General features: G+C 39.0%; 1 protein-coding gene across 2 annotated transcripts in view; it reads right to left on the bottom strand.

Annotated features, from left to right (window-relative positions):
• LOC105929795 (chloride anion exchanger) overlaps positions 1-14,559 on the bottom strand; it is a 35,035-nt gene extending 20,476 nt beyond the window's left edge. The window contains exons 1-3 of one of the 2 annotated variants that reach the window (XM_036149231.1): positions 14,500-14,559; positions 3,507-3,685; positions 768-907 (exon numbers count right to left, since the gene is read on the bottom strand). In XM_036149231.1, coding sequence (XP_036005124.1) covers positions 768-907; positions 3,507-3,637 — 271 coding nt within the window. In that variant the 5' untranslated portion in view covers positions 3,638-3,685; positions 14,500-14,559. Of the gene's footprint in view, positions 1-767; positions 908-3,506; positions 3,686-4,395; positions 4,986-14,499 lie in introns of those variants that run through there. The other variant, XM_036149230.1, reaches the window with a different exon arrangement.
• Positions 14,560-16,640: the final 2,081 nt, after the last annotated feature.

Genomic DNA, 16,640 nt, shown 5'->3' with positions numbered 1-16,640 from the left:
TTTAGAACAAAAGTCAGCCAGACCAGCTTGACCCCATGTAAAAATGTTAATTATCAATTTATTATGATGAATCACATTCTAGAGAAAGCACTTCCAAAGACTTTTTCTACATTTCCAGAATTGTATGTTAGGGCAAAAAAGGTCAAATGTGGAAAACAGCTCTGAAATGTTTCTTTTATTGGTATTGTTACCCACTGCTTTTATTATAGACTTATTTTTATTAATGCAACATTGGAAAGCTATTAAAGTTATTCATGAATTCGGCAAGCATTAGTCATAAATTAGGACTAAATACCTGGTGGGAAAGACTAGTGGAATAAAAACCTTCAAACCAAAGTCAATACCTTTGTTTGAATTAGTGAAAAGAGACAAACAGCTGTATTAGAGCAGCGCTAAGCATGACGTCAGGGGCCTAATCAACATTCCTTAGAACAAGAGAAACAGCCATTGTATCCTCAGAGATGTGACATACGTGGATAAGCAGAGTGGCTGAACATTTACTTGTCCACTGCTGGGTACGCTTGTTTTGTGTGCGGGTCCGTGGGTGTTCGTGCATGCTTCAGTGCAATTCGCGAAATTCTACCTCTGACTTCGGATGAAAATTAATTATCAAGGGAAGTCCTTTCAGCAATGCAGACAGATCTCAGGTTAATCAGTTGCAAGATCCTAGCAGCCTTTAATTAGGCCCGCTTATCATCTAGACCATTTACCATGAGGAGGCACTCTTGAACTGCTTTTGTTTGGAACTCGGTGAACTTTGCTGTTACCTTGCAGGACAGCCACCAGTCCTGTGCTGATGCCAGACACGATGTCACTGAACAGCCACTCTTTGATTCTGTAGATTTTCATCCAGCCGATGACTGGCAGGAGAGACAGAGCTGCGTTCTTGGCTCGCTTGGCGTCACATCTGAGGCCGGATTAAACAGAAAAACAGGCAAGACTTGTCATTCCCTCCGCTGCTCTTGACTAAATGGTTATTTCATTTTCAACCCACGATTGATTTGCTTTGTCAGTTGTAGTTAGAACAAACGTCTGTGTTTCATTCAAAAGAAACTAGTCGGGTTTGGGAAATTAAGGGACTAGCGCGCTGTTTTTAGGGAGTACTAGTCAAACCTGAACTAGATTATTACAGTGAAAATTCCCTTTACCAAGTATAAGACATAAGGTTGAAAGGATCAATATTTCTTTAGGTCTTAATGGTTCTGATATTTCCATACGGCTCTTTCAGGGGGAGGGCAGTTTTGATTGAGGGCGGATGATTTGGGGAGGCAACGGATTTGAAATGGGACGTTGAAGAAGGAGCTCCACCATGCCCGTCATGTACTTTCTCTTCTTACATCTGCAGCTCCCCCTGCTAAAGTCTTGAACAATCTTAGTTTTGTTATATTTTGTTTCAAAGTCAGTTTTATAACTGATATCTAGGCTTTCAGATTGGTCTCACTTATTTACACCACCTTAAGTAATCAGGAAGATCTGTTTCTGCTCCTAACATGCAGTTTTACAACCAGTTTGTTTTAAAAGAAAATGTCATCCTTCTTTGGGTATATCTAAGAAAAAGGCCACAGTTTGATCTATCTATCTATCTATCTATCTATCTATCTATCTATCTATCTATCTATCTATCTATCTATCTATCTATCTATCTATCTATCTATCTATCTATCTATCTATCTATCTATCTATCTATCTATCTATCTATCTATCTATCTATCTATCTCTCTCTCTATATATATATATGTATATATAAAATAAGAAATAAGACATTATTGTTGCACCAATGGCGTGAATAACACTTGGCCTAGAGTAGATGATCAACTGTAATGTCAGTGATCTGGCAAAATTCACCCTCCTTCACCGCATCCACATTTTGTTGTTAAGAGATTTTAAAACCAATTGAAGTATCATTTTCTTTTAAATAAAAGCTACAAAAAAAGTGAAAAGAAGCACCTTTGGGAGCAATGGTGGCCTGAACTCTCCATAAACTGCGTAGCGTGATTCTGCCACCACCATACTTTCATCGTAAGGATGCTTTCAGCCAAGTGAGGAACCGTGTCTGTTTTTCTTCCCACATGACGCTTAGAGTTCAGGCTCAGAAAGTTCAATTTTCAATTGATCAAACCAAAGAATCGTGTTTCTCCCTGTATTAACATCTCTAAGGCACGTTTTTGCTAAACTCAAGAGAGCTGCCAAGTTTCCATAAAAGCCTTATTTAAAAAAAAAAAAAAACATATGGCAAAAAGGAAGGGTTGTGTTTATTTTCTAGTCCATAGAATGACTCCCTATCAATGGGCAGAAGTTTCCAGAAACAACAATCTTACATCAATCTTCCAAATTAAGGTGATGTGGAAGAGAATTTTTGTTGTCTTTAGTCTAGGATTTCAAGTACTATATAAAAACTTGAATCATTTATAAAAAACTTGTTTCTTCAGGGCTGAAGAACAAACAGTAAGCTCTACTTTGGGGATCTACATTATTAGCTGAAACAAATGACCAGAAAACACATGCTAATTTAGGTAGCATGTTTAAGTTAATTCCAAAAGACAACTGTTGTAAGCACAAGAACAACAACAAACATTTGACAGTTGGTATAAACCGGTAAAGAAAGGAGGAAATTGGGCTGAAGTAACTATTCCTACATCAGAAGCTGAGGTTGGAATTGATGTTGGGAAGGTCAGCGGACCCTGACTGAACAGAAAAAGTGCTACATGGGAGCCTGGGTGGATGGACGAAGTATGGAAGACAACTTTAAGCCAAATAAGGTTTAAAGGCATGGCTTTAAAGGCACTATGTGAGTGCAGATCTTTAGGAGCATAGGACTTAAACATTGTAAACCCTGACCTGAACAGCGACCCCACTTTAAACTGTAAAACTTGAGCTGAATGTTCAACAAAATGACAGTAAAACCTGTTCGTTTGGTTTTCTCAGGTTACAGATTTATTTTTATTTTTTTTCCATTGCCAGCACACTTCATGTGTGAAAATTCTTTCTTAAATTCAGCCCAACCTTATGTTCATGCTTAAAGGGCTGGGTCAGAAATGACACAAAAGTAAATAATTACTATATTAAAGCCACATTTTTTTATGAAACTTGACTGAGACATAGTTTGTAACCCATACCAAAATAATAAATGATCAGTTTTACATCTTTATGTAAAATTCTGTGTCAAAATAACATGTATCATCCAATAAATAAGCTTCCATGCCTTTGATGACATCACACAAGGTAGATTTCTTTTAGGTACACCTACTTGTGTTTTTCTTGTTGTTTGTCGCAAATGTTAAACCAAATTCATCCTTCAAGGTTACTTACTTGTGTGCTGTGCATATTAATTTCTAACAATATCTGACCGACTTCATTATTTTGCCTTTTAAGATGCCATCAAGTCAAATGCATGTAAAGCAGGATTGCCCCTTATCTCTCTTAGCTGCACTATTTATGAACTCCTGTGGAAATCCATACTTCAGTTCTTCAGTTTCTTTAAGACCAAACGTGTGCATGTTCCTTACCTGAAGTACTGTTTAATGTGGTCTAGCATTGTCTTGTGGCGCCTGTAGACCTTCTCGTGCTCCTCGCTGAAGGACTCCTCCGAGTACAGCGGCCTGGCCACTACATACTGCCTCGCTCCCGCTCGCATCATCTTCAGTCTGCTGCCCTTGGAGGACCGCTGCTCCCTCTCTATGTGACTCTAGGGTCGAATAATCACATTAGGTTAGGAGGAGAAACAGGTGCTACCTTTGAACATCTCTTTTCAAAGATTATTAACAGCGAGCAACAAAAGCTCCAGATCCTCCGATTCAGACAGAGCACCAAAGCCAGGTGATGCCCTGCGCTGTCCTGAGCGGGGATTTGACAGGCTCTGTTTTAGCTCCCACTCCAGGAGGACTGCATGGAATTGGAACCGTTTTTTTGTTTTTTTAAAGCACATTTCTATTTAGTCGTTCATCTTTTTTGACTGCATCGCTGATGTAGTTTTAGTCAAAGATCTGTTCAGTGGCAGGAATTTTGGTTTCAGTCACATTTTAGTCCACCAAATGTGAATTTGGGACAATAAAATTTACCATAAATTGTGTAGATGAACCTCTACCTCGTACCACCAGTCACTTCTGCTGCACAAAATATTTGACTATAAATGCAACATTTTTTCCATCTTGATTTTTTTATTTTTGTCTGAGGTCCAGCCAGGCTGCATGAGGCTTCTAATCAAGTTTTTAATCCAGAACAATGATGAGAATTCCTGCTCACATTAACATTAAAACCTCAATTAATTAATTTAATTAATTTTAAAAGATGTGATTTAAGAACTCTTCTTAATCTATTCAATAATTACAAGCCTTACTATATTAATTGTATATGTTTATTATTTCAGTTAAACACATAGGAGCTAATTTCACATACCTGATATATACTCTTCGAGCGTAAGCTTCCACGCTGTGTCGCTTCCGTCGCAGCACCTAGGGATCAACTGGGGCCTCAGACGCTTCTGCCATCAATAAATGCCACCTCAGCTGCTTATCACGACTGTAATTATTAACAGCAATTATGATGAAGTCCCTGTTTCACTCCACTACTGGACGCCTGCCCTACCCTTGACCATTGTTCCCGCTGTTATCTGTGAAGCGCAACTTTCGGTGCAGAGGAGTATGTGGTCAGGACAGACAGGACAGAACATTATAGCTATTATCAAGTGGAAATAAAGTAGCATTTTACAGGAGGGAACAAACCCACAGGGTTTTTTTTTTTTCTCTTCTTCCATGGATTCATTCAGACACCTTAAAAAGAAAAAGAGTACAAGAAAGCAATGGAAGACAAAAATATAAAATGTGAACACCTGAGTCATCCTGAAATGGACAAAATTCCTATGATCACAAAGGTGAATGGTAATAAAGGTGAGGGAATCAAAGTGCTGAGAAGGATCAGAAACCTTCAGCGGCTTGGTGCGGTCACTGTATTCACTTGCAATGCAAACATCATAGCGTGTGAATGACCTCCTCCAAATATGCTGAATTAAAGTGGTGCTAACATCTGTCCCGGCTCTCTGCCGAGGTGCCGGTGCAGTGCGAGCCTGCCTTGTGGGAAACGGGAGTTTTACCTCGGGAACGCCATCAAATGAGCCCAACCTGTTTTTTTTCTTCATCTGATTTCCTGATTAAAAAGATACAGTATACAGTACGCAACCGTTTGAATCAGACGGTGATTGTGCAAAACTGGGTAAATTTCTTATCACACATGAATGACCCTAATAAAGCGGTGTGGTCTTATTGTGTGTTTGTCGTGAGGTAGTTTCAAAAAGGCTTTTGCCATGTGACAAGATAGTGAGTAATAAATTACAGTGAGGTGATTAATATTTAATATTTTTTTGCAACAATGACGCCATTTCCTGCTGGTTATGCTTTCATGCCCAATAAATCAAGACAACGAACACCAATGGTCTCACGTGCCGTAAAGCTGCTGGAGTAAAAACAATCCAATGTGGATTTATTCTGCTAACCCGCTTTAGGGTCAAATATGAACTGACCCACACCTGGCTTGATTTAACTCAAGGTTGGGGTCATGGGTTTGATTTTCACCATTTCATACCTCGGCTGAATGCGTTGCTTTGTATCCAACCTTCTTGGATACAAAATGTAGCCATTTGCACAGGATGTTTCATGCCAACCCCACAGCAATCCTTAATTGCTTTAAAAACCAATGGCTTTTGGTCATTCTATACTCATGAACTAGTCTACTGTAAGAAAATGTGAAAATGTGACTCCAATAAATACCCTTTGACAGCAAGAGCTCTCTTAGAGTTATTTAAATTAAATCTGCAATACTAATCTGCCTCGTATCAAAAGAGTGAATTATCCCAAGTGGGCTAAAGAATGTGCTGAAAACAAGAACCCACAAACCACAACTTCATAATATCTAGTAAGGCTTTTATTGACGAACACCTCAACTTGGATAGCAAAGTTCCTGCTCTTTATAAGACAGTGAACTAAATATGTTGCGGTCAAACTGAATAAAGATATCCAAAACTAATGTGACCAAAGTCATCCTCTACCGTGAACCAGGAATGACTAACAAGGTATATCAACGTTTTTAAAAAGAATGTTTTTAACAATCCCAAAAAGCAAAACATAAAAAAAAAAAAGAAAAGATGTTTCCACAGCTTAAAGTCCCCCCTGGGTTGCTGGAAAATTCTCTATCTGTTTGAAGCATAAAGCAATGCTTCACTGTCCCTCCCCCACATGTTGTTGCTCAGTACTAGCTGAAAGAAGGCGCGCACGTTTTTCGCTACGACTGTTTGGAAATGTTTCCTGTTGCAAAATAAATAAATTAAAAATACATGGACAGTCAATGTGGAGAAACTAAAGAAGTTCCAACCATCACTTTTGTTTAGGTAAGCATTTCTCTAAATCGTGGAAGGGTAATAGCTAATAAGATATGAACCACGTGTTAGCAATTTAATTATTGCATATTTTAAATATTTTATTTTTTTATTTACTTGGGTATAATGGTCTGAACCATTTAAATGTAAGAAAAACAAAAAAGGAAGACACTTATAAGTGTTGAATTCACCACCAGAAGAAAGTTGTATATTGCAGAAGAACGGACCAATCCCATGTTTTAATGTGCATTGCATGTGACTTATCACATTGAGAATTTCCACTGCTTAGAATACGACAGCCAAGCTGACCTCATCGGTGCAAACCTGCCCTCTATTTAGGACCTGCACATTTCCAAAGTCAGTAAACGGACAAAAACATCACCGTAGATCCATCTCCCCCCTGGCCACATGTTCCAACTTCTCCCCTCCAGTAGGCACTAAGGAGCACTGCATGCCCAAACCAACACACTCAGGAACAGTTTCCTCCCACAAGCCATCACTCTGATGAACAGCTGACTCTGATAACAAAAAAGTGCTGTTCATTTTTACTGTTCAGTGTCATTTTACGGAATATATACTGTATACCAAATCCACCTACTGCATGTACATAATAAAAACAATGGAAATAGTATTTGCTCCTGCACTCTGCTCATTGCACCATTGCAATATGTCTTCATGGTAAATGGTAAACACTACAGTCAGTCATTCACACTCTGATAGTGGTGAGCCATAACCTGACAACAGCCAGATGCATGTCTCGCTCCGCCTAGCTCCACTCACATACATCTGGGACACCGCCATAGGAATTGCCTTTATTGAAGGCTGGGCCTTATCAAAAATCCTTGCATATGATTGGATAAGCCACTTGTCTGTCATCTTTATCGACGTGCTATTTCAACCACTCACACTGAAGCTAACCCGTGACGCTGTGAGAGTGACGCAGGAAAAAAAATCTATTTTTTTTTTTTTTGTATGTGTTTGCAGCTCTAGTGGCACGCGTTTTATTGACAGTGAGCTGACAGCAAGAGGGGGGAAGACAGGCGGCAAAGCGCCGCAGGTCGGAGTCGATCCCGGGCCGACCGCGTCGAGGACTAAAGGCCTCCTAATATGGTTCGTGCTAACCGCTAACTTCTAACCGCTCCGGAAAACAAAACTTGCCAAATGCGGTCAGGAGAAGGGCGAAAACATGGTTTCCACCAACAAAAGCCTTCAGAGGCGTTCTCTGATGTTCTTTAAATGAAACAATATTAGGTAGATTGGACAACACAGAAGAAATAGCAGCATCAATGTTAACGCTTGCTTCCTCGATGCGAGCCGCCATTGTTGAATCAAAACAGTCTCACGGTCGCTTCTCCACTACGTCACATCTATGAAATGCCAGCCCTGCGTCCTGATTGGCCAGACCATAAAATTGGTTGGAGAAATCACTTTCAACGGGCGATGTCCCAGATGGATGTGAGTGGAGCTAGGCGGAGCGAGACATGCATCTGGCTGTTGTCAGGTTAGGTGAGCCATGTCGGTAGCCACAGTTGCCCTGGCTACCAGAAGCGAGGCTGCCATGAATCAACGCCATTGGGACCTCTGACAACTGCCAGCAAGCAATGCGGGTGAAGTGCCTTGCCCAAGGACACGACGATTGAGACGGTCAGAGTTGGGGATCGAACCGGCAACCCGCCAGTTACAGGACTCTTGCACCACCGCCGTCATGTGTTTTCTATACTGCACACTGTTTTATTGTTATTACTGCACTAATGACTTGTTATAGTATTGTATAAGTAAGCACATGGGGAGCATTGGCCTATTTCACAAAAGCTGAATTTGGAAATCCAGGATAAGCGCTTAAGCCAGGCTTGAACTAGTGTCATAAATGTGTCTTGGCTTTATCCGTTTCACAAAGCCCAATTCAGGCTCAGTAAATGTGCCAAAGTCAAGCCAGGTGTAAGGAATCCAGCTAAAATGCGCGTACCCGGCTGCCTACAAAAGACCATGAGGTCGATCCCAGATTCACTGATACTACAATGGATGAGTTGCGTGCACCAATCTTCAAACCAAACAAGCAACATCTGTTGATGGAGCCTTATGAGGAATTGAAGCACACCAGACGCAAGAAAGGAAACACTGCCGTTATTATAAAAGTAAAGCACGTTTGTCTGGAGCTAATTAAATAGCAAAAAAAGAAATAAAAAGTTAAACCATTTTGCCTGATCTATCTCATTCTGACTCTAGAGGGCGCTTTTTTGCTGACCCATAACTCCAGAGGCAGTAGAGCAGGATAAAGGGATGAAAGTTTTTCAGCAGACAGCGTTTGCAAAACAATGTTCACCTTATATTATTTTTTTTAATAGTGGCAATGATAATTAAAACAAATACTTGACTGAATACCAATGTGTATCAGTAGTATTTAATGCAAAGCTGATGAAGGAAAAAGGATAAACACACAGATAAGGAAACTGAATCACTGACAAAACTCATTGGATTCTGATCAGTGTAACCAATGACTGAACAGAGAAGGCACCAGGATTAACCGTTAGCCTGGTAGTGAGCAGGCTTGTTGCACCGAAGAAATTGCCACGGTAATTTATGTGTTACGGCTTTTGTTAAACCGAGTCCAGTATTAATTCAGCCAGGATAATTGGAAAATCTCAGCTTAATCCTCTATCTTGGTTTTTGTGAAATAGGCCACTGGCAAACGAAGCTGATTCTGTATATTGTATACCAGCAACTTCAGCAAACAAACAAAAAGCCACTGAGAGGCTTAGGTCAGGCCATTCCTTGTCTGAAATGCTCGTTAAAAAAAGATCCGCTGACATCCAATACTGTCTTTTCTAACTTTATTGGGAACAAGAAAAGCAAAAAAAAAACTTATAATGACGTGTCCAAAATATAACTTGATAAACATTAATCGAGGCAATCTGTGTAGCGGTCAACAAAAAAATACAACAGCTAACTCACCCACTATCTTTCTGTGACACTCCAACAGGTGGGCAATATGCCCAATTACAAATCTCCATCCATATTTCGTTGACCTACTTGTTAAATAATAAGAAAACTACACCAATTCTAAAACCAATCAAATTAATATCAAATTACCTTAATTTCATTTACGGCTCCCGTACATCGAGTACCTGTTTGGTCCTGATTTCTGAATGTTTTTCATTTTTAAATGACATAATCAGGCATACCTAATTTTGTTAGAATTTTGGTAGTCTCCATTCATTGTTCATACCTGCAAATCCTTGCCTGGGGGCTGGTGACCAATGGTCACTCGGCGAGGAAGCATTAACAAAAACATGACTACATTTGGTTAATTGGTTACTCGAAATAACCCTCAGGTATGAGTCTGTGTCAAAAGATGGTTGTTTGTCTTGGGTTTCTCTGTGATGGACTGGCAACCTGTCACACATTTACCCCTCCTCTCTCCCACCTAACCTCAGGAAGTGTTTTTTTTAATATCAAAATAAAAAATGTGTAAAATATAAACACATTAAAAATAACCACTTTATGGGCATATATAACATGCAATTTAGCGACACACATAAATTCCCTGATTTCACTTTTTCACCACATACAGCCATGCTTTAAACCCTACACCTACACTAGGTAATGTCTGTACATTTGAACAGTGCAAATTACTTCCAGTGATGATATCTAACGTTTACTATAAATTGACTTGTCTTCAGGCTAGGACAAAAGTAAATGCCATTATCATAAAGAAGCTTGTGTAAGTCTAGCACAAATTGTGTGGGTAGGTGTCTGTGTATGTTTGATTTAGTCATCCATGTTCTTCAGAGGTGTAGCCGAAAATTGTACTCTACTATGAGTCTTCAAAATATTAGGCACACAGAAGTAAAAAGTATAGATAGATAGATAGATAGATAGATAGATAGATAGATAGATAGATAGATAGATAGATAGATAGATAGATAGATAGATAGATAGATAGATAGATAGATAGATAGATAGATAGAAGCTGGACATCCTTTTGTCTTATTGAAACTAAAGAACAAGAACAATTTGGAACATGGCACACAGCATGTCCTAGACTGCTCTGGTGGAGTAAACAGAGAGCAGGTTGTCTGTGGTTCTAGGAAAAGAGGCATGGTGTTATCAGGTTGATAACTGCAACAATAAAGGGTCTCAGGTCTGATAGATTCCGATGAACTCCACAGCAATGACGTATAGTTGGATTTGCCTCTTTAGGGTAAAGGTGAGTTTTAGGATTCTACAATCACAGAAACCAAGTGGACACAATAAAGGCGTAAACATCTAACACTCTGTTCAGTTCACATGGAGCATTAAAAACTCTTGATAAACAAATGTAACAAACTAAAAAACTAAAAAGGGCCTCCCAAGTATTAGAAAGAAACTTGAAGATGTTGCAAGATTATCTGAACTGACTCTGCGGGCATAAACGTTACATTCCAGCAATAGTTTGAACCTGTGGACCTGACATTTGGGTTAGTTTCTTTACTTTAAAGCTGAGCTGCTTGAAATAGGATTTCAAACACAAGCATTCCCGTTGATTTAAAAAACCTGAGACCATGAATTTAAAATGGTGGGTTTTTAGTTGTGTACGCGAGCTGCAACAACCTTTTTCTATAACGTTGTCTGATCTGTTTCTATAACAGATACTTTGTTAAAGCAATTTTTGATTAAATTTAAGGATCTCTTGTTTTTTTTTTTTTTTTTTTTTTTTTTTTTTTTTTTACATGTACCTGTCATAAATTGTAGAAAATCTGATTAACAGTTAAAGCTATAGCAGGTAATCCTGATCAGAAACATTTTTTGTTATACTGGGTGAAATGGTCCTTCGATCCTGACAGCAGTCAATACGTTATGTATTCAGAAAGAGTAGGTTAAAAAATTAGATCTCTGTGAGAGCTGTAGGCCTGTAAACTCTGACCAATCCCTGCCAATCGGTCCCAATGAAAAGAACCAATCGGATTCCTTCATGTCTCCTGAGGAGTGGCAGAGCAGGTAAGACGGTCTTGTGCACGCAAAGATATTCAAAAAGGGACTCATGTTTCCTACTTGCATTTCCGGAAAAAAGCAGAATCTACTTTTAAATAAATTTCAGCTGTCCAACAGAATTTACTTGCCATTTGCTCATTTAAATTCTTAAGCTACGGCCATATTTTACAAAAACATTAAAAATGGATCAAAATTATCTCATTGTACAAAGATATGAAGATGATGAGAAGAGCTGAAAAAAACCTGTCAATCAATAATTGGAGAAAATATGCAACTATTATATACAAAACTGGACGCTTTGTCTTATCTGATAAAAAGACAAAACAGAAAGTGGTCAGTGAGGCTGCCACGAGGCCAACAGCAACACTGGAGGAGTTGCTGGAATTTTTGGTTAATACTTGTGTTCTGCATTCTCCGTATGTTTGGACTAACCAGTAGGGTTGAAAAACATAGAAAACACCCAGGCCTGTCTAAAAAGTTGTAAATCATTGTAGGAGCGTATGCCATGGTCTGGTGAATCCAAACTTAAATTCTTGAGCCTGAACCCAAAAAGAACGTTTGACTCTAAAACAACAAAACAGCTCCTAATGTTCATTATACTCTTGGGTTGATAAAATAATCGTTGCCTCTTTATAATCAATGCTAAAAACAGGTATTACTCAAAGAGACTCATTTGTGGCAAAATCGATATAAACTCATTCACGTCTGCTGAAATTGTCGCACTTCTTCTGGTTGCTGGGCTGCAACAACAGGGGGTCATCCCTCCGCTCCCTGTAGCTTTAAGTGACCATAACAGTCGGAAACTGCTAACAAGTGGAGAACAGGCAAAAGAAAACATACAACCTTCCTTGTAGATAACATAAACACAAAAGCGCTGTTCGAAGGAACTTTCCGTATAAGGCAGATGAGATGGACAAGAAAAACCAACCTGCTGAATGATGCTACATGCTAAGCTACAACGTTGTTGTTGAACCTATGGCTTCAACACAAAAACTCCCGTCTCTGAAACAGTGTCGTAGCAAACCTCCCGGATAACATAAGCTAATGCTGTTATTTGTTTGACAGATAGCCCAATCACAGGGTGTTGGTATGAGCTCTCACTATTAGATGTGGTTCAAATGTCTGCAGTTCTGAACCACCCAACGGTTCATTCTATTGTGGTACAAATCAACGCAGGGAAATGTAAATCAGCTGACGACTAATAAACCAAACAAACCCCTCCAGTATGCCTCTGTTTAGTCGTAAAGGGACCAGAGGCTAATGTGGAGGAGAAAAACACATTGGAGCCAGACTGAAACTAACAATTAGAGCAGAAGTTGTTTTGAAACCAATAGTTATCAACCCTGCTGCTGTAGTTCATCACAAAAGAAAATGTAATCCAAAATGTCAGGAATTTTACAGTGTTGCTGTTGAAGGTATTTGTTAAAACAAAATCCTTAGTTACACTGTAAAACCTATATTTAGCATATGCACCAGATCCATGTTTGGTTTTTTTGGATGATTCCTTATTTGTCCCTCAGTAATAAAATGTATTTGTATCATCTGAAAATAGACAGGCAAATGGAAGCACACAATGACACATTAAATGTAAGCAATTATAATGAAATACAATTGTAATTGTATTACTGAATCAAAGATACATACTTCCAAAAAGAACATTAACACTTACACTATTAACGTTATGAGGGCTACTGTTTTAAGAAACAGGGATTTGACACTTACGTAAATTCTATTGTTTTTCTAAAGGAGGGCTGAGAATGTATGGAGGACCAACAGTGATAAAGTTAAAAATAAAAGCGGAAATATAAAAATGGACCAATGAATAACCAGTACACTTAAAATTTACCAATTATGTAGACCGTAATCAATAGTTTTATGTAATTTTACATATTTGTTCAAAATATCACGTTTTATGATTTAATTGACCTATTTAATTGTTTAATTGACATATTTTTTTTATTTCCTATATATTTATTTAAATATTTGTTTATGACTACAAGCATTATACTCATCGTGAAACACTATGGCGGACACATCATGGTTTGGAGTTACTCTGCCTCAGATAGAGCTAGACCTTTTGTCAATTGGGATGAAACTGTGAACATTTACAATCACTGACTCAAAGACTTCTAGAAAGTTATTGTTAAGCACCACAGTGACTCCAAGGATATGTCCAAATCAGGAACAAAATCGCTTCACCAGAAAAAAACAGAAGCTATTTCTGGAATGGCTTTGCAAGAATACATCACTAAATTTAACAGATGATCTGGAAACATCTGTTGAGAGAACGACTATTAGTCTTACTCTTCATAAATCTAAGCTTAATGAAAGAGAGGCAAAAATGGTTGTAACAAGAAAGCCATGACAAGTATTCCTTGCAGATTGCCACAAACCATGTAGGAAACACGACAGATTCTAAATTTGTTGTGTCCATTTGGGTAAATTCTAAAAACATACAATTTTGGGCCACAAACAATTCCTACATAAACATTTTCATCCAAATTCAACTGAAGATGTAGGTTCAGTCGGCTATGTGGTGTTCAGCAGAAAACAGTAAAGCCGATAGGTTTTTATGAGTTGTGTTTGGAATTAAAAGAAAACCAAGTAAAGTCAAGAACAGTGGTTAAAAAAGTTGTTGTGTTGGAGCAAGAGTTTAAGTTTGGATCAGCATTGGTTTGTCATGGCTCATGCACATATATTTACAAAATACAAAAATGTATGCAGTAAGCATGACTTTTTGAGTTTTAGGTAGTCTAGTTACATGTTGAATTCAAACCTTCTGCACTCTAACTTAGAGAAAAGTTCTATGTTTTCACATTAAACATTTGTGGCCAAGTGCACAGCTTTTATTACCTTGAAGTAGAAGCAGCTGATTTTTCCATGCATTTCTCACCCAACTAGATGTATGTCTAACATGTAATGCTTATTTCCATAAGCGTTTATAATTTGTAATCAAATTTTTGCCTTTGGCATCTGGTTTAATCCATTGAATAATCTTCACCTTTTCTTACATTGGGCCCCAATCCCAAACCACAGCGTTTTTCTTTGAGACAAGTACACATTTGAGACAAATTCTCACTTTAAATGTATTAAGTTTTCCAAAGGGAAATAGAACAAAACAACCTTATGTTAAACTGGAGTTTCATTTATATATTACTTACCCTTATGGAACGGCCAGCCACCCTTTCTGAGTCATCCAAGAGGTTGTAGTTGCTCCGGCACTTCACACACTGTTCAACTCTTACTACCTAACCAGCGCTCCCTAAAATACCAGCCTGCCAAAGTGGGTTTGGATTATGTGTCACAGGGGGAAGCTGTGTGTACATTGGCATTGAGGGTTTTATGTCTAACAGCCCCAGCCATGTTGTGTCCCATTACGGTGTTTGAAGAAATTAGGGTTGCGGTCAGATTAAACACATCGGTGAAACAATGAGGATGCTGGGCCCCTTAAAGTTCTCTAAACAGGACAGTCTGATGACCCGGGGTGCAAAGTTAACAGAGCCATGTAGGCTGTGTGGAAAATCAACAGTACAGGTATTAAGTGTTGTTTGACAAAGAAAGTAAAAATACAAAAAGTAAAAATATATTACTTTCAAAAAAAAAAAAAACACTCCCATTGTTTCAGTGATGAAATTTGTTCTTTAATAAAATGCAGCATGAATTCCATTGGATCTTTATGTGAAAGATACAATTTAAAAGTTTAAACTCACATTTTATACTTATTTCTATGCTGTGCTGCACTGGCAGTCAAGTATGCGTGGTTACACCTGCATCAGCTCTAATTACTGGGAGTTGCTGCACCTGGGAGGAGCTTTACAAAGTCCTGGCTCTCCCTGTGGGTAATCGCCAGATTCTTGAAATCCACTGTGAGAAGACCAGCGTTCCTTGTATGTACATCCAGATCTCGACTCTTGTTCCTTTTTTCTCCTGCCTGCCACGCCCCTGTCTGATTCTCCTTTTGGCTTCTGATCAACCTCCTGCCTTAAGTGATGGCCACATGAAGCTTCATGAAGCAATGAAGCCATCCAGCCCATTGCTTCACCCAACAGTTCATTACTTAGTGCTTCATTCATTCTCTAATGACATTTGCTGCTGCAGTTATACTATGACGGCCTGGCCACTTCAAATTGATCACTTTAAAAAACGATGGAACACAGCAGTGTGTGCAATGCTGCCATCTGTGTTCAGTTCCTGTAATGAGTTGTACCAAAGTAATCCTGTTCTTATGTTGGCTCTCATTGGTTGTGTTTTATTTGATGGTATGGACTAAATTGTCAACACACATATTTGGTGTAACTGTGTCTTGGGAGTACATGCTTGTGTTGGTCCTTTTATTTTTCCAAAATTAACATTACCTCTGTAATGGATAAAACATGATTTTAAATGCTGTGGATATCAATGTTTATTCAAGTTCTCTTCTCAGGTTTTAATTTAAAACCTGCCCTATGAGGATAATTCTGATGTCTACTTTGGAGGCTGTTTATTTGACGGTTTAATACTTGTTTTTATCCCTCTATTATAAATGCACACATCATGCAAAACTTATTTTGAGTGGTTACCAAAACGTATTCCCAGATGGGGGAGGTTTTTCTTTTTCTTTTTTTTACTGGTTGTATTTCAGCCACTGTTGCTGAAAAATCCTGTTCTCAGGTGATGCAATCTATCGCTACTGACGCCCTGACCAAACTACCCAAAGTAACCCACAAAGCAATACCTTTTATTGTGCTTTTATTCTGAAAATCGGCACGCAAAATGAAGCAGTCACATGTCCAATATATGTAATGTGAGGCATCATTTGTCATCGGTTACGTGGTTTTTAGCAAGAAGACCTACAAGCATTGAAGCGGGGCTTCGTCTGTACTCGGTAAATGTCCTATCACTACCTGCCTTGCCTCTTGATCAAGTCTGCCTGTCTCTGCCCCTGTTTTGATTGGCCTGCCTGTTGTGTATAACACAAGCCTGGACCCCAGACCCCTCTCCTGCCTTTGCCCCGCTTAGAAACCCCTGCACGGTGCGTGCCTCCTGTTATCGATTATCTCTCCTGCATCCTGTATTCCCCTTTCGCCTAGTCCTCGTTCCCCTGTGCATGACCCTCGAACTGACAACGACCTCCGCCCTAACCTTTGCCCTGTCTGGCGTGATTCAACTTTGGATCAGTCACCTAGTGAACTGAGTCATCCAGAATGACCCGCAGGGATGAATCATCAGAGCCAGTGCTACCTCCCAGCAGCATCTGAGAAGGTTGGTGGCTTTTATTCAGTGCATTGTCATCATAGCTGGGTTGTTCTCTGCCACTAACCCT

The sequence above is a fragment of the Fundulus heteroclitus genome, chromosome 17 (assembly GCF_011125445.2).
Source record: "Fundulus heteroclitus isolate FHET01 chromosome 17, MU-UCD_Fhet_4.1, whole genome shotgun sequence".
Taxonomy (NCBI): Eukaryota; Metazoa; Chordata; class Actinopteri; order Cyprinodontiformes; family Fundulidae; genus Fundulus; species Fundulus heteroclitus.
The sequence above is the reverse complement of the archived record's forward strand: the minus strand, read 5'-3'. Positions and strand labels throughout refer to the sequence as shown.